We start from the raw sequence: 24,111 nt of genomic DNA, 5'->3' as shown, positions 1-24,111 counted from the left end.
GAAATGGATGAGCAAGTGACCAAGCCTGAGAAAGCCCACGGCACCCGATGGCTGCAGCACAAGAAGAGGGCTGTGAAAGTGTTGCTCAACTGCTACCCTGTGCTTGTTGGTCACTTCCAGTCCCTCGCAGAGGCGAATTCAGCTGACAGTGCCAGATTCAGGGGCTATCTACGGCAGCTCACTAGCTTCAAGTTTGTGTCTAACCTGCTTGTTTTCGACGCCATGCTCACTCCTCTGGGTGCTCTTTCGACCAATCTGCAGTGTAGCTCTGTTGATCTGCAGTTTGCGGTCTCCAGTTTATCTGCGTGTCGCACAATGGTTGATCGCATCCGAAATGATGAATGTCCTGACCTGACACCGCTCCATAGTCTTCTTGCAGATATCGAGGAGTACTTGGACAGCAGCGATGCCAATGAAGGAGTTTTGTTCAAAGGAATAAAACTTAGTGGTGTCACTCGAGGCAGTGTGAACGAGTTAGAGCGCTCCCGCCCGGCATATGCCGGCGCAGTCCAGCAGTGCCTTGACAACAGATTTCGAGATCTGGAGACTCAGGCAGCCTTCAAGGGTGTAGGCATACTCAATACATCAACCTGGCCTGGCGAGGAAGCAGACCTAGACCAGTATGGCGTCGACACCCTCACTGCTGTGTACGATCACTTTGAACAAGTCTTAGACGGCGCTGATAAAGAGAGCCTGGTTACCGAGTGGGACGCATTCAAGTCCTTCTGGAAGGCAACATGCAGGCAGCTCAGCAGCAGTGATGTCTGGGTGGTCCTCTTCAAGCACCAGGATGTGTATCCCAACCTGTGGCTTCTCGTCCAGATTCTGTTGCTCTTTCCTGTAAGCAATGCAGTCGTAGAGCGTGGCTTCAGCGCAATGCGCAGGATCAAAACCGACTGGCGATGCAACCTGAAGGAGTCAACCCTGGACCACTTGATGCGGATCGCCATTGAAGGTCCCGAACCAAGTCGATATGATGTGTCGAAGGCAGTGGAGCGCTTCTTCAGCACCCCTCGCCGCCCAGATGTGCAGCCCTACAAGAGAAAGCACACAGAGTCTCAGTAACAGTCAGTCATTACAGAATTATCTCAGCGTGGAATTATCTCAGCATGCAGTTTAAGCCTTACCTTCGTTCACTGGACATGGCTAGTTTAGTTCCTCACAGCGTCCACGGTGCATAACTGAGCCTTCACTTCTTCAGAAGTTAGTAACTTCCTTCCCGTCAAAGATCAATCTATTATGCAGCAGCGTTTTCGACTTGTGTTCTATTCATCAATCCGTTGTAAGACCCGCATTTCTCTAGAGTCTTCTTCTTCTTCCTTTTCTCCTTCTTTTAACCATGATAATGATGTACTTGTTCGGATTTCAAGTTCCATGTTGATGGCATTGTCGACGGAAAAAAAACTGCTATGCAAAATTGTTGCGCTGCTATGCAAACGCCGGGGTGTGTAGCAATTACTGCTACGCAATTTTTTGGAAGTAAATTAGTCCCTGTAGTTAACTAACTTGCTAACCAAAATTGGGATGAAATGGGCTGCCAAGTGAGCATTGGCGACATTATAAACAAAGCTGAAAGATAAGCGACAATATCGCTGACGCGGACCAAGTAACACTTACTTGCTCGAAACTGACACAGGGACGAAGTGTAGCTCGTGGCTGGAACACGGAGTCACGCGGCACTCGCTGCCCTGAAACTGGCCAGGCTCGTACTTGCGGTGCGTGGCCCCATAGATCTACGCAGCGTGAGAACATAGATTTGTTTCGCTCGCACGGCAAGATGAAACATTTCAGTCGTCGTGCAACCAGCGCAGACTCAGGATCAGAATGTTTATGGCCTGGCTTTCTTCGCCTCTCTCCAGTCAGACGTCTCCTTTGTCGCCAAGGGGAATCGCACGGGCCTCCTCGAAGCCATTGTAGAATGCTTGGGAGGATTATCCTGGCGAGAAAATGCGAAGCGTGTGGATGTGCTTCTACGACTCGTTTCACGGCATAATGGAGGTCGCGGGTTGGAACAACTGAATATAGTCGACACCGATTCGTACACAGCCCTAGAGATGAAGAGGACGTAGCCAAAGTCCAGCGTCGGATCATCACTGCAGGTGACAAGAATCTGAACGAAATGCGAGCGGAAGCAGCGACTGTTGGCGATGCGGAGTCGGCGTCATCAGGTGACAATGACATGAGCGACGAAGACTCTGAAAAAACTCAATCTCATTCGTCTGAGTTGCTTTTTTCTTTGTGTATAGCTTATAAACAGGTTAGACAATGCCACAAGTGTTATTCCGAGTCAAACGGAACAATTCCAGAGCTGTGCGCAGCTTTCAAAAAAAAGTCACGAAGTTTTTGTATACGGAGGAAGTAGTCAAAGTTTGGGAAATCGTTATATATGCGGCTCGTTAGAATAATGGCTTTTACAGTAACTAACTATCGATCCTGTCCGGTTCTTACCCACCCTTTAGTTGTGATGAGCTGAACTAGGGCTGCAGCGGGTAGGGCTTTGGTCGCGTAACAGGTTCAGCTATTTTCATCCGGGTAGCACGGGCACCCTATCGGGTTTTTTTTTACACAGTTTGTACTGTGAGTGCGCACTTGCACTCCATAGAAACCCTGCTACCCGATCAAATTACGGGTAGCACGGGTACCCTACTACTCGTTGACAACCCCCAAGATGAACTGCTGGAAGAAGTACAAGCCAAATCACATGGATGGTGGTGGTGAGTCATGACACCCAGAGTGTGCAGCGCTGGTGGGTTGCCGTCACGGCGAAATTCCGGGAAAACATCATTATTTTTTAGTGATGATGTAGTGTGTACAAGCAGGATTCAAGCACGTCTCTTTCAGTTGCACGCACTACGCCATTTCTCGCCTCAGATCTACACCGAATATGATGCAGTCCCCGAATTTTGCCGCGACAGACACCCATGCAGGAAAACGTCAGAAGCTGCACATTCTGAGTTCCGTGTACACTGGGTGTGGCGCAACGCCCACACAGTCATGTACTAACCTGTGGTAACTTTGACGATGCGCACTGCCTCGGTGACGCCACGAGACGTGGTTGCCTTGCAGCGATACTCTCCGTTGACAGCGTTGGTGATGTTGATAATGGTGAGGACACCGGTTGCCAACGTGCCAAATGTCTGAACAAACGTCATGAAAAATGAAAGATAGAAAAGTATACGGCTTGGGAGCAAGAAATCAGGGCAAGCTTTTCATTGGAGACTAAAACCTAGGAAGAGGCCAAACTTTGAGCTGTTCACATGCATCAAAATATATACAGCTACCTGACTGAGATCATGCAAAGGGCTCAAATTCAAAATGCGATAAAGACGAAACCGGAGCTTTTTGAGTTTTTTTGTCACGAAAGAAATTCGTTTTCACCCCACGGACGTCTGTGAGTCTGTTTTCATAAACAGCAATAACAACAGCACCCAAGCTGAAGGGTAGTTGGCTGCAGCCAGATGTGCCAATCTCGCTGCGCTCGGCCGGCGAGAAATACAACTTTTATGACAAAGGCCGGCGCAATGTTCGCTTACCGAGGTGTTCATGGCGTAGGTCTCAGAGTTGGTCACCAGGCCGTTCGGTCCGGTCCACTTGACGTTGCCGAGCAGGGTTCCCACAAACGTACAGTTCATGGTGAACAGACGTCTACCCTGCGGTATGTCTAGGGTTGTCTTGGCCGGTGAAAAGTGATCCAGGGTAGCAAGCGCTGCATGCAAAACACAACAAAGAAATTTTAATATTGCACAGGGGCGTAGCGGGCCCCCTTTTAATCTTAAGGGGGTGCACGGCCGCTTGGTACATGTAGCATGGCTGGTGCATGTCAACATGGCCATTTTATGAAGGTCGAAATTGTTAGGAGGGGGGGGGTGCACGTGTCCCCGTGCCCTATGCGGGTTACGCGCCTGTCGCAACAAGGAGGATGAGCTGAAGAGACAATGAAATGTTGCAAGTAGTCCAATGTCATTTCAGCTCGTCCTCCTTGTTGCGATTTTAAAATTGCTGTCTCCTTGCCGATTGCTTAACCCTTTCACTGCTGGCCTAGTTTCCCCCTGCCGGCTAAGCTTTCAGCGCACTTGCTTGCATTTCAGATCCTGCATGCACGTCGCCGAGCAAAATATTTCGCCATGTTTGCATTTATTGATGGATTTCCACGATCAATGGCTTGTTGGAAAGGCCTGAGCCAAGCGGAGACTCTCTGGCAGTTCTCAGCTCCATAGGCATGGCAGCGTCACTTCTATGTGCCCTAGAAGAAGCCCTTGCATGTCTCATAATCGCTAAACAACTTCATGATACATTTTCGTTCGCCATCTCTCTCAAACTAAACCAAACTTCTCCGATTCAAACTGCGCTGCAAAGCTGAGATCCAAGCGCTTTTTTTGATGCCCCACACGCATGCGCTGTAGCAAAGGGAAATCCCCTAAAAAGAAGCGAGTCACGAACAAAACGTTTGGCCAGAAAGCGTATTTTTGATTTTTTTTTTGCGATGCTATTCGTCATAGCTCACTCAAATCTAGTCCTATCGCAAAGACCTTTATATCACTGGAAAGCTGAGCTCAATACCTTTCCAACGGTATATCGTTTGTGAAAATCGGCGGCCGTTGTGTTACGACAGTTTGTACAGTGATATATGCACTTTGTACTATTGCGTGGGCTGTGGAGCAAGATATCTCATCATCCGCCGTTCAGGCACACTTTACAGAGCGAGATATCTCGTCATTAGCACTGAAAGGGTTAAAAATACAACAACAAAAAACCTATCCATTAGGTGTTGCAGCCATGATGTATAGACCTACTGTGGCAGTTCTTGTCGTGCGTCTCTGGTTGCCCGTCGGGACACTGACACACAGGGCCAGTCCTGGGTGCGGTCAAGCAGCGCGCAGCCTGACTGCAAGGGTTTGCGTGCACCACACACGCATTCATCTCTGGGACAAAGAAAAACAATTAAAAAAACAATAGATTGAAACAGGTGTAGGGGTGGAAGAGAAACAAGGAGAGAGAAAAGGTGAGAGTGAGTGACACAAGAGAGAGAGAGAGAGAGAGAGAGAGAGAGAGAGAGAGAGAGAGAGAGAGAGAGAGAGAGAGAGAGAGAGAGAGAGAGAGAGAGAGAGAGAGAGAGAGAGAGAGGAACAGACAGATGGAGATAGAGAGACAGACAGAGACTGATAGAGAGACAGACAGAGACTGATAGAGAGAAACAAGGAGAGAGAAAAGGTGAGAGTGAGTGACACAAGAGAGAGAGAGAGAGAGAGAGAGAGAGAGAGAGAGAGAGAGAGAGAGAGAGAGAGAGAGAGAGAGAGAGAGAGAGAGAGAGAGAGAGAGAGAGAGAGAGAGACAGCGAGAGACACAGAGAGAGAGAGACAGCGAGAGACACAGAGAGAGAGACACACAGAGAGACACACAGAGAGAGACACAGAGAGAGAGAGAGAGCCAGAGAGAGAGAGCCAGAGAGAGAGAGACAGAGAGACAGAGACAGAGGAGAGACAGAGGAGAAAAAGATAGGAGAAAAAGAGACAGAATAAGAGAAAGAATGGAGAGAGAAAGAGAGAGTGTGTGAAAAGCCGCGGGTCAGAGAAACGGAAAGAAAACAAACATAAGAGAGTCTAGTGTAGGGGCGGCCGAGTCATACACCTCTTACTCGCCTACAATAAATCCATATTGTTAGGTGCCTCCTCCTGTACAATCTTACCTACAAACTTTCCTAAGCTGGCCGGCCTGCATGCACCCGTACTACGTCATACTCGCCTTTCGTTCCGTTGGCCTGGGTAGCTACTTGCGCGCGCATGTTTGCCATAGCTACCCAGGCCCTTTATATTGCGCTGTTTCTCAGTCGAGCTCTCTCTCTCTCTCCAATAATCTCGCTCTCTTCAATAATCTCTCTCTCTCTCTCTCTCTCTCTCTCTCTCTCTCTCTCTCTCTCTCTCTCTCTCTCTCTCTCTCTCTCTCTGCAACAATCTCTCTCTGACGACTTGTACTGAAGACCTTGCCTCGAGTCCGATTCGCTCCGTCCGTCTGTTGTTGTGAAACATCCAACATAGTTTCTTGTTGGGTGTGTCGTCACGGGTTTGAAATCGTGAACGAACTGCCTCTACGCTCCTCGCCACGCCACACAACAAAGGACCAGTACAAATTGTTAGAGAGCTTTTCTTCTACTTCATTTCAGTAGGCGACTGGGGAACTCATAAAGAAGAACCAACACTGACAACGAACGTCTGACTCTGACAACGAATGTCTAACAACTGACGACGACCGTCGGACAACTGACGACGAACGTCGGACAACTGACTCTGACAACGAACGTCTGACATCTCACGACTGACATGGCAGAAGGAAAACCTGATATCAGAAATTGGTGCCCTCGTCAGCACAAAAGGTGGTGTACTCAGCACAAAAAGGTGCACGTGTCAACAACAAAGCAGCGCAGCAGCATGTACGGATCGGCAACAAAGCAGCATGTACGGGTCAGCAGCACAGAGACACAAATACAGCAGCAGCTACGACGAAGAGACAACACGTGCAGCCACATGTACATGTACACACAGAGACACAAATACAGCAGCAGCTACGACGAAGAGATAACACGTGCAGGCGCAGGTACAACAGGTGCATGCAGGCCGGCCAGCTTAGAAAAGGTTGTAGGTAAGATTGTACGGGAGGAGGCACCTAACAATATATAAGTGAGGCATGGGGTTTGTTTGAGTCTGATCTTGACCAGATTCAGCTCAAAATGAGATGTACATGTACATGTAATTCAACCTGAAGTGGCATTGGACCAGTAGCAGCAGATGCGAATACTAAGTCTTATTGATGGTAAACCTGGCTAAGTTTGTGCACGGTAGATAGGGTCGAGGGATTAGACTCACCGATGCACCCGCCGGTTTCCGTTTGTCCTGTGCCAGTAAAGCCGGGCTGACAGGAACACTTGTAGCTTCCTCTCGTGTTTGTACACACCGAATTATCAGCATCACATACACCAACAGCAGGTACGGCAGCGGTACTGGATATATTGGAACTCCGGCATTCGTCTATATCTGTGAGCGGCAAGGAGAGGGAGGGAGAGAGAGGAGAGAGAGGAGAGGAGAGAGAGGAGAGGAGAGGAGAGGAGAGGAGAGGAGAGGAGAGGAGAGGAGAGGAGAGAGAGAGAGAGAGAGAGAGAGAGAGAGAGAGAGAGAGAGAGAGAGAGAGAGAGAGAGAGAGAGAGAGAGAGAGAGAGATCGACAGGCAGACAGACAGACGGACAGATAAACAGTGATAGATGGAGAGATAGATAGACACAGAGAAAAAAACAGTGACAGATAAAGAGAATATGAGATACAATTGAAGAGTAGTCGAAGCGTGACAGGCGCCAAACTTGAGCAATTTCGGTTTAAAATGATAGCTTGCATGCCATCCTACCGGTAGGACCTAAGAAATCGAACTGCAAAAGGGCTTGTGGTTGAGAATTTTATTGAAACAATTGTTGAAGTGAGGTCTATATAAGGCAAAGTAATGGCGCAAAATGCAAGACTATGTCCAGAGCATTGCAGATGTGCAATTTTATCACTTGTCAAAATGGCCGCACATGCTCCTGTCGGAGCGCTAGAAACTCTGTCCAAAGTGAATTTTGACCATGGCACATCGATCGTGGTGAGGTCCTAATGTTTTTCTCAGCCTGCCATGGTTGTGGAATGCAAGATTCCATACTTCGTTTCCATGGTTACCATGGGCTATTGTCATGGAATACTGTAGTATGCTCTGTACGATCACGTCTAAAATTTGTGGACGCCTTCATTAGCCCCTTGGCAACAGTTTAGGGTCAAGTTTAACCCTTAGGTGCCGGTAGGTCGATTTTGACCTATGCCGACAGTGCATACTAAAATCGAGCACAGAGCCAGTCTCGTACATCGCAGGTGCCTGATTTTTTGTACAGAGACCCTTCAGTAGCTGGCCTGTAGATAGCAATAGAGAAAGTAGGGGGGTTGCATTTGAAAAAGTCGAGTCGTGATCAACGACGATCGCGCAGATCAGCGGAAGTCAATCGAGCGTGGCAGCCTACGCACGCGTCCCGCAACATGAACAAAACGTTGCTGTTTCGCTTCGTTTTCGACTAGTACAGTTCATGGCTACTACAGCTGACCTCCGTCATGGATGCTGCAGGAGCGCTTGAGTTGCTTGAAGAGCTGGAGGCCGATGATGCCCCTGTAGAAGAAGAATCAGAAGACGACGATGGTGAATAATCTGACGCTCCTTTCTCTGACGGAAACCTGCCGTCATCAGTTGAGGAAGACCGACTAAACGATGATTTGGTTTTCGGTGAAATTCTTGAGAACAGCAGCTCTTCAGATGAGGACAAAATTTCCGACGATGAGCTTCAAGAAGCTGTAGGGCGAGGGCAAGCGCAGCCAGTTCGTGGACGTGCTCCGCTCGCGCTGCGCGGAGGAATTGCTCGCTGCGCTGGTCGAGCTCAGCCAGCTGATCGAACAGCTGATTGTGGCGTGCGTGGCGCGTGTGGCGGAGGCTGTGGCGGAGGCCGTGGACGAGGTAGTGGATTCGGCGTGCTGAGTTGTGTTGGCGACCAAGATGTTCTTGGACCAGCGCAGTACCCTGACCCTATTGTAGATTTTTCTGACTTGAAAATTCAAAAATCGGATCTTGCTGTGTATTGCCATTCAGAATACATACTTTTGTCGCTACATCATCTAAACGGTTGCGGAGATATAGGCTTTCCAAAAAATTGAGCCAAAACTACGAAAAATCTAAAATTCAGTCAGGCACCAAAGGGTTAAGGTCTATGCTAGAACAGAGGCCGTGCAGCATGTCTGTGTATGATGGTCCTACTGGTAGGTCCTACCGATAGGACGAGGGCCATGCAAGCTATCATTAGATATCCTTAGCTAAAAACGCTAACGTAAACGCAAATCTTTCCGTACTTCGGATCGTTCAAGCTGACTTTTCCCTCAGCACAATGTACGTTATAGTTGAGAGGAAGTAGTCGTGACAACCATGGCGATATGAATTTTCGTGGAAACAAATGCGGGAAATTCAAAATTTTGAACCAGGGTCCAGGGATTAGTTTGCTGTCGTTCCGAAAGAATAACTTGGCGAGGTCTTTTACTCTGGAATAGCAAAAGCACAGCGAAAATGAGTTTTCGCTGTTCCCAGGTCCTTGGAAAACCTTTCCTAAACGCAGCACCGAATACTGTAAGGGTTCTCCAGCTCCAGCACGTGTGGGAGAGGCCGATGAATTTCTTCCTCAGGAGTGCCGTGGAACTGGTCCTTTGTTTCCCAGATGGGATAGAGGGTGAAAGGCACGAAGCAGAGGACGCAGACATTGTCAACTGAAAGGCAAAACTCGCCAAAAAAGCTAAAATGTCACAAGAGGAAGCAATCTCGACGCTCATCGCGATCTGCACGTGCTTTTTATCTCCCGCCAGTTACAAAACAATGCGAGTTTTTGCATTTTTTGCAGAATTACTTGGTCCGCGTCAGCAATATTGTCGCTTATCTTTCGACAATTTGAACTTAGACTTTGGACATGAACGCGTGCACTTGAAGTGATAAAACTTGGTACGATGGACGGTAAGGTATAGAATGACAACTAGCTGTAAGGAATTTATTGTCCAAGGAAGGGTTCCTACTTTTTTCGGTCCTCCTCGTCGCTGCTCTCGACGCTGGTGACAAATATTTTTGCTCGGGACCGACTATCTTGCTTTTGCAAGCTCATCTCTCTACCTCTCCGCTGCCTGGCTATTATCTAAACAGAAGTCGATCGTGATGGTCTCCTTCTCTATAGGACTTCGCGTGGGCAGTACGACAGCCTGTGTGATTCAAATCAGACGCCGTTCTTTGCAAGATTTTATTTTGAACGACGACGACGACGCGTACAGTACTTGCAAATCTCCACGATGCGCTGGATACTCCGAGCGTTGAGTTGGAGGTAAGGGAGCTGAGATCTCAGCTTGACAAGCGATCCCTGAGGTGAGCGATCTCGGCCGTTCAGCAAAATGGAGCTGATTCCGAGTAGCCGATTACTTTCTTGTGGCTTGCGCTGCTCTTGCCTGCACAGCGTAACAAGATAATCTATTTTGATGCGGCGCTGTATCAATCAGAATCACCCACCCGTCGCTCTCGAAATCCACTCGAACTGTAGCTAGACCTTTCAGGTACTAGTAAACTAACTTACTAACCAAAAATTGGGATGAAATGGGCTGCCAAGTGAACTTTGGCGACATATAAACAAAGCTGAAAGATAAGCGACAATATCGCTGACGCGGACCAAGTACCATAACGAACGTCGGCCCGTTATTTTGAGCTCTGTTACGTTTTTCCGTTATCCGATAACGTCTTTTGTCACGGCTGGGAGTGAGTACCGTAAAAGTTAGCGTTATCGTACTTTTGCTAAGGATGTCTATTAAAGCTTTTTTCTGTAATCTAGCACTTTCAGCCAAAATTTGAATTTCACATTCAAAATCTGACTAAAACTACCTCAGGAATTGTGCCCATATATAGATGGCTTAGATACAAACTGCACTCTAAAGGAATCCATTTTGTGGCCAAAAGTGCACGGTTCGCACAGGAAAATCATCACAAAATTTAATAACTTTCCAAAACTTGTCCATGACCAAACACAAGCCAAAAAATGGATAAAATGCAACAACGGAAAGGGCAACTTACCAACACAACTACCGCTAGCTCTAGACGTGAACCCAGAATCACATTTGCACACAAAGGAGCCGTCGGTGTCCACGCACGAGCTGTTGGCACTCTTGCAGCGGCGCACTCCCGACAACACAGCCGCAGCACACTCGTCCACGTTCACACAGCGCTGAGCATCGGCAGGGTCCACGGCGTAGCCCGGACTGCATGCAGCACATGTATAGCCGGTTAACGGTGCCTTCTGGTCCACGCACTCACGGTGGATCGGGCATGGATGACCCGAACAGGAGTCCATGTCCTCCTCACAGAGCCTGCCAGTACGACCTGTATGCAGACAGGAGCAGGATCAATAAATGTAATGTGCACTGGGTTTTTTTACCATTTGCAGATCAGAGTGTTGTTTGGTGTAAAAAGGTGTGACTTGTATCCGGGAAAATACGTTGCTTCTCTTACCCCGGTCACATGTGCCACACTTCAGCAATGTGAACTGATTGACGGCATCCAGCTCCGGTATGCACGTGCCGTGACAGCTACATAGGGTGATGCGCAGCGCCGTCGTGGTCAACTGTCCGCTGGAGTCGACGGCGGCGAACACCACGGAGGCAACGGATGGACTACGCACAGCCGGTGTCCACTGGAAGGTCAGTGAGGACGCGCCGGTGGTCACCTTGTGGCCGGCGGAGATGCCGCTGATGCTCTGAAGCGTGATGTTGTAGATGGTGCGGCCGGTGTACGCCACGGCAGTGACCGTTACATACGATGTCTGCTGGTAGGTAGCATGCAGGATGGGCGGGTTGATCTCAATGATCGGCGGAGTAAGACCTATACACACACACACGGCGGGAAGAACAGAAACAATTTTATGCTCGGGAAAATATATACAACGGAACTCTGATAACCACGGGAATGACCGAAACAAGGGGCCCTCGTTTCCTTTATTTTGTATTTCACTCAACTCATGGTCCTTGTCTTGCAATACGGCTGTCCGCAGCCGACCCTGCACTAGCTATGGCTGATGTGAGGTGTGGAAAAAAAACAAGGGCATGCTTGTGAGCACATCTTACTCGTGGCCCTTGACGTCTTCTCAAAGTACATACAAATGGAATACAGATAGAGCTAAGACACCTAGTGGGGTGTATTTCTTACTCTTACATTGGGCAATCACCCAGCATCAGAACAATTTACAAGGGCTGAACCTGGCCTTTCTATAGTAATTTGAAAGCAAGCGTACATGTATGTATTTGCAGGTACATGTGCAGACAACAGCAGAAACACACGATATCAGTATGAAATTGAGTGCGTGGATTTGCATGTACGTGTAAAAGCAGACAGAGAGATGTGTGCGGAAAGAGTGCCTTGTAGAAGCTCTGAAGATGGATGCAGCTAATGGGATTTCGGTCTTTGACCATTTGGTGGTGGGTCTGATCTACTCACCTCCCACCGCTTTAGGCGCTGCATCTGCGCCTTGATCCTAGAGGGTGGTGGCGTTCCCACGGCGGATGCGGAAAACTCGGCTTCCAGCCGAGTCTCACGCGAACCGTGACATTTATTTTTATTATTTATTTTAGTGTTGAAACGATCTCACCGGATACTCGTTAGCTCGCTCGCCAGAAACTCGGCTCGTTTGTGCGACCAGCTCGTTTGCACTAACGAACACCGTACACTGTACTTCGTACACATGGCAGTACATGTCAACCGGGGAGTCGTAAAATATTTTACGACTCCCTGGTCGATCGAGAGTCCAGTCCCGCGCAAAGTGAAAATCACTCGCAGTTACAGTGACTGTATGCCTGCACGATACTTGAGTTGACAATAGTCGTTGCAGCTTTGGTGGACTCTACTGATGTCTTGTTCCGCATCTGCTGACCTGTCGCAGGATATGCTTCGGTCACCTCTCCATTCGAGTGAAAGTAAATAATTACGCTCAGTCGTTTGGAAGTAATCTCCCGCGATGCAGCGAAGACCAGGGCTACTTGCAATCTTTGCAAAACCGTCTATTCTTACAAAGGCTACTCGACGACGGCGCTGAAAAGACATCTCGATGTGGCAAAAGAAGGATCCACGAGCGGGATTCGAACCCAGCACCCCTGTCTTTCCGGGACAGTGCCCTACCGATTAGGCTACCGGGGATCACACACACTCATGGGTCCTTCTTGCTACACTGCTCCCCCGCCCCAACAGGCTGTGTCCTCACGCCGTACCTACTCGCGGGGGGTACGATGGGACGTGGGTTCGAGCCATTGCCAGGCGCCAATGTGGCGAAAGAAGGATCCACGAGCGGGATTCGAACCCAGCACCCCTGTCTTTCCGAGACAGTGCCCTACCGATTAGGCTACCGGGGATCACACAAATCATGGGTCCTTCTTGCTACATCGACACCAAACAGCAGTCCGAAGTGAAGCAGCAGCAACCCCAAATGCCAGCGGTGATAATTTGAACCAGCTGAAAAAAATCGAACTTAGAAACAAAATTGTTCAAAAAATCATATTTGCCACATCAATGAAACTCGTTAGCTCGCTCGATAGCTTGCTCGTTAGTGGAACTGATCGCTCGTTAGTTATAGATACGCTCGTTTCAACACTAATTTATTTTAAGATGGACTGCAGGGTCTACAGTACTGTCAGGTGCCGAAGAAATTCAGCCAGGTTTTACAAAAATCGGGACAGGTATGCCATGGCAAAATGTATGGAGAAGCAGATCCCAAACCTAGATTTTAGAGATTTAAAGTGGGTTTTGATCCTAAATTCGGCCCAAATCGGACTTTCAAACATCAGCGAGACTGTTTCCGATGAATGGACGAGGGACTACGGCGTCTACAGTATGTGTCACGTGCCGCCTAGCCTAGGCTGTTCCTATTTTCATGTACTACAGTCTATGCACAGTTGAGTCACCGTGTATACATTGGGTATGCTGTGCTTGGTGAAATCCTAGCCTGGTCGTTCTTCGGCGCCCGCCAGTACATGCACAGTATCACCAGCGCATGCTGTACAACATGTTGTACAACATGCTGTACAACATAGGGTCCGGCGGATTCTGCCGGCAGAAAAATTGGCAGAATTCGGCACTTTTTCTGGTAAGTTTCATGCATGTTTGGTATATGGATAAAAAAATGGAGCAGAATTCGAGGAGTTGCCCGCCATAAGGTTTGTATGGTTCTGCCAATTTCACTGCTTTTCGAGCAGAATCCGCCGGTCCCTAGTACAATATGATGTTTTCTGTGATTTCGGTAGAGAAACCAGGCACCTAGATTTAAATTACACCTAAATGGCACTAGAGTATGCACTGTATGTGAAGTCGGAAAACTGGTCACCTAGTTTTACATAATTTCCGCCTGAAACCCGTCAGGACCCTGGCACTGAATTTGTGATACACCCAAATTGCGTGGTTTACAGCGTCCTACAACAGCTGCAGCGTCACTAACCAATCTTCTTCTCCTTGGCAACGAGCGACGTCTGAACATCCCGGCTCTTGATGCCAAACTGAACATCGTTGGAAATGGCAGCGTCCACCAGACACGCCGTAGAGCCCTGGCACGCTTTCTTGACCTGCTCGCTGACGCCGCTAATGAGATCGGTCGCCGACGCCTGCGAGGTGATCGGCGTCGATGGGTTGAAGTGAGCGTAGCCTTGCCCGTCGGTGTACACAAACGGACTAGCTGTCATGGGCACCTGGTCTAGAATTAGAGCCCCGCACAATGAGCAGAACACAGAGACACACATGAAGAGGACAGACGGGTTCAACTATCGGACAGCTACTTACGCGTATGACTATGCCTGCGGTATAGAGTTCTTTCATCGTATTACCAAGAGTACATAACTAAAAGTGTGCAACTCGACGATCCCCCAGCCCATGGCGGAATTTTTTTATGACTTCAGTCTTTGGCGGCTGTGTGGTTCACTGATGCCATCATGCGTAGCCAGAGATCAAAGCACAGAGAATCTGAACATCACAGCTACGGCAGTCGAAGCATAACAACGAACGATAGTTTAATGTATCCTGAACCTGATGAACTCTCACAGTATCTACTAAGCAAGCGCGGGAAAGCATACGCACTTCATCATAGTGTCAGCACAAAGAAGGTGCACGTGTCAGCAACAAAGCAGCGCATGTACGGGTCAGCAGCACAGAAACACAAATACAGCAGCAGATACGACAAAGAGACAACACGTGCAGCCACATGTACACACAGAGACACAAATACAGCAGCAGCAGCTACGACGAAGAGACAACACGTGCAGCCACATGTACACACAGAGACACAAATACAGCAGCAGCAGCTACGACGAAGAGACAACACGTGCAGCCACATGTACACACAGAGACACAAATACAGCAGCAGCAGCTACGACGAAGAGATAACACGTGCAGCCACATGTACAACAATAGTTTTGCCAAAGAATGACGCAATAAAAAAATTCCGCCGTGGGTGGACCCATCGCAGCTCGAGATAGGAGTTGCACACTCTTGATAGCAAGTCACTCACAGAGTCCCACCCTCCATACAGTCAAACATGTCTAAGGCGACCGACCACTCAAGGGACGAGAAAAAGTGGTCGCCGTGGCCAGGTGGTCTTCTTATCCAGGTTCAGTGGGTCACGTGACCGTATCCACATGTGATACATCATTTTGATCAGTGCATCACAGTGCACACACCTATGCTACTCTAGCACGACTCATGTGCCTGGGGTCCTCAGACCTGTCAAATGTCGTGCATGCACCATGTACATCTACACTTCCTGCACTGATGTGTAGATCTACCATGCCTGGTGCACCATGCAATGCGTACATTTACATGACTAGCACTGTGCAACGCGGTCGCGGGTGGGTGGTCGTCGGTCGCGTTGAGCGAGTGGTCGCCTTATCCAAGGTGTTTTGAACGTGAATGCGTCCGTGACAAGGAAAAGTGGTCGCCATGGTTGAGTGGTCGTCATGGTCGAGTGGTCGCCATGGTTGAGTGGTCGCCATGGTTGAGTGGTCGCCATGGTTGAGTGGTCGCCATGGTTGAGTGGTCGCCATTACAGGTGTTTACTGTATCCGGCTCCCTCGCCCACCCGGATATTTTTGTGGAAAACGGATGTGTGCGGTTATGCGAGGTCTGACTGTACTAAATTTCGTTTTTGGTCGATGTATGTAGTCGTCGATCGCGTTGAGCGAGTGGTCGCCTTAGCCAAGGTGTTTTGAACGTGAATGCGTCCGTGACTAGGAAAAGTGGTCGCCATATCCGAGTGGTCGCCATTACAGGTTTTTACTGTACATGAAGAAATGCATAGCAAGCGACTTACAGAGTTGCTTGGCAAAGTCGATGTTCACCGGTATGGCGAGGTTCAGGGAGGGCAATTGAGAATCAATGTTGCACAGGCCAGTAACGCTGGCACCCACGTTCCCAGGCACTGCGGGGGCAAGAACACAATTCAAAACAGCAAAAGAATACCGAGAAGGCTGTTAGTAGTCCTAGTCATGCACCCTCGCAACACTCTGCCAACAGTCTCCGGGCTACGCTAATCACTGAAAAGGAAGAAAGTCATCCAAAATCGTCAGGCAAGGCCCATCCTCGGGCTGGTTTAGTCCTGGCTTATTTCAGTCATATGATCACTAGCTCCAAAGATGATGTCGTTTCCGTGAGTTGTTTATACCCGAGGTGTCATTACAGTCAACTTCGCTTATAACGACACTTGGCGGGGCATCACAAAGGTGTCGTTATTCGCGAAGTGTCATTATACCCGAAGTCTCATTTTATGTATTAGAATGGGATGGGACTTTGCCCTGGGCATGGAAATTCTGTCGTTATTCGCGAATTGTCGTTATATCCGCAGTCGTTACTAGCGAAGTTGACTGTATACACGAGGTTGACTGCACACACGAGGTTGACTGTACAATGTAACATAGATACATACAGCATTCACCAGCAAAGTCACTACAGTCAGACGTCGCTTATCCGGTCCTCTTTTATCCGGACCCCTCGCCATCCGGAAGCAAATCGCTGGTTACCGATTTACAGCATATGTCATGCATGCATACAGTACGTGTGTTTGATTATCCGGCTCCCTCGCCTACCGTATATAAGTCGACTTCGAATATAAGTCGACCACCCCAAATCCAGGAGTCAATTTCATGAAAAAAAAAGTTTTATAGCTCCATGACACCCACACATACAAAATGAATTCTCTGCGAGAAGAGATCATATCATGCCAGTAAGACAAAATCTGAACAAAACCAGTGTCGTCCAATGTTCATTCAATGTTAACTGCCACTGTGCTGCCAACTGCCACGTCGAATTTTATCGGGCGTCCTCAGTCTCATAACCATCTTGCCAGATTCCCGTATGTAAGTCGAGTTCCGTTTGTAAGTCGACCTCCAGCTTTTGGCGAAATTTCTGGCGCGCAGAAGGTCGACTTATATTCAGGAAAATACGGTAATTTGTTCACCAACGCACCTTGAAATGCAACAGCCAGGACACTGGCGTATTGCAAGACCACACAGGCACCAACAGCCCCGTTGCTTGCTACAAGTACGCCATCGACCATCGACAGACCATGAACCTGATTGGCGACGACAGTCGACAAGATGTCGAAGCCCTGGCGGTAGACCTTCAGCTCGCTGTCCTTTTCAAACACCTCGTACGTTTCCACGGTGCCGCCAACGGTCACTAGGTATAAAAAACGGGGGGGGGGACATACACACACACACACACACACACACGGCAGGGGCACAGCAAATTTTGAACAAGATGCAACTAGACGCCTAGCAGTGACGAAAGAATGAAACTACATGTACTCAGGAATTAATTCTCTAGATTCGGCGAGGCAAGTACACACACACACCTTGAAACCTTGAAACCTTGAAACTGCCACCTAAAGGTGATGCAGTGCCTCAAAGAGGCAAGGAGGGCAGAGTTACTTCTTGCATTTGTGTTGAGCCAGGTACTGGAGACGTGTGAACTTCCGAGAGCAGGTCGGGCATGGGATGGTGCGGCGCTCGGAGCCAGAGCTGCATGTTCTGCGGTTGCAGTTGCAGTTGTGCCGGCGGTGCCCAGCTTTGCTCCGGAAACAGCGGTCACAGGTGTGGCAGTGGTAATGACATTGGCTGCAATCAGGTGGGCGAGGTGCAGCAATCTCTGGAACTAGAGCGTCACCAAGACTGGGAGAGCAGCTGTGCACAGCAAATCCACCTCGGCTAGCAAACCAACGATGGCACGTTTCGCACAACACAGCACCGGCCTGTTCATGGATCGGCTTCAGTCGCTCTTCCCTGCATTTGTGCCGCCGAAGTCCGCTCTCACTGGCGAAGAGTCGCTCACAGATCGCACAACACACTGACTTGGCTGTCGTTTCAAGGCGTAAACGCCGTGCAACAATAGCATCCGAGATGGACTGGATCCACTCGCCACGTTCAGCTGCGAGGTCGTACCAACCGGTGTATAGACCGAACGCTTTGAGGTCATCGCGTACCACATCACACACACACACACACACACACACACACACACACACACACACACACACACACACATACACATACATACACCCACCCACACATACACATGCAAAACACACACATGCATAAAAGAAACACACACACACACACACACACACACACACACACACAAATGCACACAAACACACACACAAACACACACACAAATACACACACAAACACACACACACACACACGGTTTAGTCCAACTGGACCCTCCTTGTTTCCTCATACATGTACTTGCTCTGTGTGTAGTACGTACATGTTATGGCCACCCGGGTGATGGAGGTATAAGAGTGTGTGTTTGCCGGCACTTCCTGCAGTCTTCCCGTCACGTCCATCTCCGTTTGTATTCCATACATGTTCACCGCGGTCTGGGCTAGGGTTACCTCTCCGCTGCGCTGGAACTCAATATCCTTGCTGGTCAGCGTGCGCACGTGCGGGTCACCGAACACATAGCCTAGCGAGAGAACAGAAAAGGGGGAGAGAGAGCAAACGCACAGGCACACACACACACACAGAGGATGTCAACAGGATTGCATCGTCATTTGACCGCTTTGCACGGAGTTGTGCGCACACGACACGGGAGTTTAGCTCAATGGAGGACACGCATGAATCAGTGATACGGTCACAGCATTCACAAAGTGCAAGTATCTACGAAAACAAGATCAAACAACCAAGCACCGAGATCACTACGTATAAGGAGATTACCTCACTTCTACTCAATAGGTCAGAACCCCCCCCCACACACACACACCAGCCGATCTCCAAGAAGCTATTTCGAAAGTACACAGACTAGAGTGTGAAACTCTGCATCGGCTTCGGAAAGCGAACTCTGCTGCCTAGATCATTGAGCTGCAGGACACAAGCCACGATGCATGACACAAGCCACGATGCATGACACAAGCCACGGTGCATGACACAAGCCACGATGCATGACACAAGCCACGATGCATGACACAAGCCACGATGCATCAATACCACCCGTGACAGTGCTACTGCATCTAGACGACAAAAACGACGTGTGAAGGAAGAATTGCACCTCGCTGAACCTGCGTGCGTGCGGACTTGCACACTGTTGTTTATGAACAATGCGGCTGTGATTTTGTAATGTAGCAATTCCAGATGCTTACACGATGCAAAACAATGCGGAAGATCAGACTCGATGTGCTGGATTGTGCACATTTTCATCCTGCACTGGCACGTATTGTGTACAGCAGTGGAACTGCATGCGTCGGTTCACCATCGTATTTCGTTGTATACGCGGACGTCGCTTCACAGGCAGCAAATCGACAGGGGGCGGATCAACGATACCTACTACGGTAGTGGGGTTTTTCGCCACATGTGGCAGTGGTTGTGAAAGTCATTCCCTCCGCCGCACCGTTAGGCGCTGCATCGCCGCTGGGGTTCACCGGCTGTTAGTGGCCGCCGTGAGTTCCCTCGGGGAACGGACGTGATAATTTACTTTTTTATTTTTTTTTTTTAGATACAGTCAGACCTCGTATAACCGCACACATCCGTTTTCCACAAAAAATATCCGGATAGGTGAGGGAACCGGATGATCGAACACACACACACACTGTATGTATGCATGCCATATGCTGTAAGTCGGTAACCAACGATTTTCGTCCGGATGGCGCGGGATGCGGATAAATGAGGACCGGATAAGCGAGGTCTGACTGTACGCACTCACCCTGCTTGAGTGTAGTACGCTGTTGTGTTTCCAGCGGTGAGAGGCGGTTGCTGAAGAAGAACGCCAGCCGTCCGGCATGGTGGCACGCCAGCAGCCGGTCGTCGTCGTCATGGTAATACATCACGTACGCAGTCGCCGCACCGCTGGTAATGACGCCACCATTGTCGTCATAGCAACAGATCTGCAAAGCAACGGAGCAAATCAACAACCCAGCACAGCAAGTAGCCGCATTGAAGTTTCCAAAAGATCAAACAATTCCGTGCGAACATTATCACTTCTAAGTTACACTCGAATGTCGTATCATTTTGGCGCGGCAGAGTAACCAAGCCCAGATGGTCAGTGGAGTGGAGTCTGTCATTTCCCACCACCCCTCGTATCCCATACGCTGACAAGAATCTGGGTGCAGCAAGTTATACTCGCGGAAAACAAGGTGACTCACACTGGCAAGCTTGGCGTTGGTGTCCTGACCGGTGATCGGAGCTGTCCGATAGCAGTTGCTGCCAAATTGCCGCTTGTACGGCTGGAAGAGCAGAGACTCGACGACCGTGTCGCGCAGAGCCGGGCACTTGACCGTGACGTAGGACAGGTGCGACGACGGCAGCGTCTTGAGCTGCAGGCACAGCTCCGCCTGCCGCTTCGGCCCGCAGCCGGGCGTGAGCTTGTAGACCTTCTGGGTTTCCGCTGCTGCGGATATCTTGTGAGCGGATTCGGAGCCGGATTCAAGGTGATGTGTGGTTCCCGCTAGGATGTACGCCGGCCTGGTGGTACTGCCGCTGTAGGAGAGACCGGTGTGCGGGTAGGTGAAGATGGCGAACGACTGGCAGTCGTCACTGACCAGTATGGTCTGGAACGTATTCTTCTGCAAGGGCAGGGTGACACAGAAACACACGCCCAGACAAACACACAAACATATAAGCAGGACAGTATAAAGCAGTTTGAAGAAGGGCTGAGGCTTCCTGCAGCTTCATCTGTGAAAAGAATTCGGGTGGACACACCCATTCCCATAGCGCTGCACATCACATCCGAACCAGTTTAACCTCATAGTGCATTGACACATGGGGCTCCGTGCTCCCCTCCTGTGCTAGAATTAACACCATAATTATTTGGCATGTACCCTCACTTCGTAGAGCACAACGGCGCGCTCTTCTTCTCCGTGATGTGCAAAGTTGCACCTTCTCTCCCCCCTCTGTATAGAGGTGACATAACTCGCATCATTTTATTTTTTGGCGCTACACTCTGCGTAACGCCATTCACAGAGCACAATGCGCGCTACCTTCTGCTGCTTCTCCTCGGTGATGTGCTAGTTGCGCCTTTTCTCTCTCTCTCTGTCCCCCCCCCCCTTCTGCATACTAGGTGACATAATCCGCATCTTTTTTGGCGCTACACTCTGCATATATACTGCTCTTGTGTGGCTTCCACGGTATTCATTGTTATTACCTGACGATGGCCAAGTGCCGAAACGTTGTAAAAATAACGGAACTGGTTCGGATGTGATGTGCAGCGCTATGGGAATGGGTGTGTCCACCCGAATTCTTTTCACAGTATAAAGCAGTTCTTATGAAACACTACTGGACCATCCATAATTACGACTTGTATAGCATTACGATCATACGGCTGTCTACAGCGTTGGGTATTGCGCTCCTCGGCTTTCGTCTTGTTGAGCACTCTCGGTAGGCCGCTCTAGTGCTGCTGCATTACGCATTGTCCGCTACTTTTCGTAGTTAGAGCACTCTGGCGCTAGGTATCTTAATGTCTGTGGTGGCTCCTTTGCACCATGGCTGGTAGCTCGGCTTGCTTAAGGCTCGTAGCTGTACTGATGAAACCTTAATTAATAGCGGAAGCAGCTTGCTGTCTGCAGCATTCGGTAGCATTATGATAAACTCCTAGCCTGCTAGTATCCAACTCAGTCCTGTGAGACATTCGGTGAGTGCCCCCCCCCCCCCCCCCACACACACACACCGCCAGTTCACACGTGAAGCCAAGTTACTTTGAACCCTCCATCTACGTATATCATATGAAACGTTGAACGGATTCAACTCTTCTGACGCTTCCCAATTTGTACGACAGTATGGCTGCATTCGAGTTCCTGCCATTCACATTGGACGCCCTCAACCGGGGTCTCGTCAGCTACCGCCGCTCCTTACGTCGGGTGCCACCAAACATGAACTTGGCGTTAGTCTAACCTCATCAGTGGATACTGTACGCACACATACACACACATGCCCACACATACCCCCCCCCCCCCCACACACATACACACACATGCCCACACATACCCCCCCCCCCCCCCCCACACACACACATACGCACACATGCCCACATTCATACACACACATGCCCACACATACCCCCCCCCACACACACACACACACATACACACACATGCCAACACATACCCCCCCCCCCCCCCCCACACACATTCATACACACACATGCCCACACATACCCCCCCCCCCCCCACACACACACACACACATGCCCACACATACCCCCCCCCCCCCCACACACACACACACATGCCCACACATACACACACATGCCCACACATACCCCCCCCCCCCCCCACACACACACATGCCCACACATACCCCCCCCCCCCCCCCCACACACACACACACATGCCCACACATACCCCCCCCCCCCCCACACACACACATGCCCACACATACTCCCCCCCCCCCCCCACACACACACATACACACACATGCCCCCCCCCCCACACACACACATGCCCACACATACACACACATACCCCCCCCCCCCCCCACACACACACACATACACACATTCATACACACGCACGGCCATACCACCCCCCCCCCCCCCCCCCACATACACACACACACTCACACACACACACACACACATTCATACCTTCGTGACGTCGGCACTAGACTGCAGGTTATGCCAGGTGATGATGACGGCCTCTTTCGGCCGGAACGAGTGTGTCGGCTGATGCTCCTTTCTCACCACGCTCATAATACTTGCCATGACAGCAGAATGCAAGGTGCTGGTTACAACGGCTGTCGTTACGGTCCCCTCTGTGGGCGACACATTGGCAAGGTCTGTCCAGAACGGGGCCACGATGGCGTCGTGTTCCGACGTGTTGTTGAACGCCTGTGCACCGTTGTAGCCGGTGAACGACGTGAAGCCGTTCCGCGACACCTGAACAGTTTGGGAGAGGAGACATGAAGAGAGTGGGAGAGTGTGTGTGTGTGAGAGAGAATGGGAGATATGAACAAGTGCAGCTCTCGAAAACGACAAAATTGCACTCAGCGGTAGTCTCCCCGCCCTACAGTACCCAAAATTTAAGAAAGAGGGATTGGTGGCGCGACGCTGTGGCAGTCTGCAGCCATGCCGCTCGTCCCATTACCTCAAAACAAAGGACTCATTTGTAAAGAGAAAAGGACCTATAAGTTACTAGTTATGACCAACAGTCCACCAAGGTAACCAAGGTAACCAAGGTAACGAGATAATGTACAGTCACATAGTGCGACAACAAGGCACAAAACTGACAAGGATATTGAGACATTCGACCACCTGACAGTAACTTGTTGATCCTTTTCTCTTTTCATAATTATTACTATTGGGCCGATGTTACTATTGGCTCAACATCCGAGTTTTTATAAAGGCCTTTAGTACAACACTTACATAGAGATCAGTGTAGTTGGTGTAGCTATTGCCAAACATAAATCCAGACGGCAGAGGAATCCGGGTGCTTGCTGCCGCTGCTGACACAGTCGTTGCACCCGTCACTCTGATGATGGAGCTGGGAAAGTCTAAAACCATCCAACAGCAACAGCAACAAAACGAACAGAAGGTTGTAGTCCAATCAAAAGAGTCCCGTTGGCGTTTTATAAATAATCAACGTGCTTGTGTACGCATGCAGTAACTCATCCGACCAAGGGTCTTGGATTCACCGTTACTTATGTGCGCCAGCACGAAGAAGAATATGCAGCAGCGGCAGTCTTACCAGTGCAACCAGCGGACGTCGAATAGAACTGGGTGTCCTGAGCGGTGCACTGCATGCAGTGTTTGCCAGTGTGTCCCGAACGACACAAACAGGTGCCCGTTACCGAGCACTGCACACTGGAGGAAGACGCCGTCGGACAGGTGCATGCTGCACAAGCGCAAGCACAAATGCATTCACACGTACATGAATACATACATGCATGCGTGCACGCACACACACACAAAGGACACACCACAGGATTCCGATTAGACATACATCTTGCCCCAATATGCCTCTTCTAACCTCTCCGGGTTTTTCCGGGAAGGGAAGAAGAAGGATATTGACATTGCAGTGGTAGTGGA

General features: G+C 49.7%; 2 protein-coding genes across 2 annotated transcripts in view; both read right to left on the bottom strand.

The window, feature by feature from the left end:
* Nucleotides 1-10,938, bottom strand: part of LOC135820799 (uncharacterized) — a 32,106-nt gene extending 21,168 nt beyond the window's left edge. Inside the window, exons 1-5 of the mRNA XM_065333843.1 lie at nt 10,651-10,938; nt 6,861-7,028; nt 4,794-4,922; nt 3,534-3,706; nt 3,005-3,137 (exon numbers count right to left, since the gene is read on the bottom strand). Of these exons, the coding sequence (XP_065189915.1) occupies nt 3,005-3,137; nt 3,534-3,706; nt 4,794-4,922; nt 6,861-7,028; nt 10,651-10,927 (880 nt within the window). The 5' untranslated portion in view covers nt 10,928-10,938. The remainder of the gene's footprint in view (nt 1-3,004; nt 3,138-3,533; nt 3,707-4,793; nt 4,923-6,860; nt 7,029-10,650) is intronic.
* A 40-nt stretch (nt 10,939-10,978) lies between these two features.
* LOC135821528 (mucin-like protein) lies at nt 10,979-23,586 on the bottom strand. The gene is made up of 9 exons (XM_065334527.1): nt 23,449-23,586; nt 22,672-22,962; nt 20,237-20,656; nt 19,798-19,978; nt 18,367-18,564; nt 17,065-17,277; nt 15,914-16,021; nt 14,054-14,305; nt 10,979-11,454 (listed from the first exon to the last, which is right to left on the bottom strand). The coding sequence occupies exons 1-9, from the start codon at nt 23,584-23,586 to the stop codon at nt 10,979-10,981; spliced, it is 2,277 nt and encodes a 758-aa protein (XP_065190599.1).
* Nucleotides 23,587-24,111: the final 525 nt, after the last annotated feature.

This window comes from Sycon ciliatum, chromosome 7 (assembly GCF_964019385.1).
Source record: "Sycon ciliatum chromosome 7, ocSycCili1.1, whole genome shotgun sequence".
NCBI lineage: Eukaryota > Metazoa > Porifera > Calcarea > Leucosolenida > Sycettidae > Sycon > Sycon ciliatum.
This window is presented reverse-complemented; position numbering and strand designations above follow the sequence as displayed.

Excerpts from the sequence above, each read along its gene's own strand:
- LOC135821528 (XM_065334527.1), bottom strand. The coding sequence starts at position 23,586 with ATGGTTTTAGACTTTCCCAGCTCCATCATCAGAGTGACGGGTGCAACG. Across the intron at positions 22,963-23,448 it reads CCAACTACACTGATCTCTAT|GTGTCGCGGAACGGCTTCAC; the intron begins GTAAGTGTTGTA and ends CAAACTGTTCAG. Across the intron at positions 14,306-15,913 it reads CGACTTTGCCAAGCAACTCT|ACCAGGTGCCCATGACAGCT; the intron begins GTAAGTCGCTTG and ends CTCTAATTCTAG.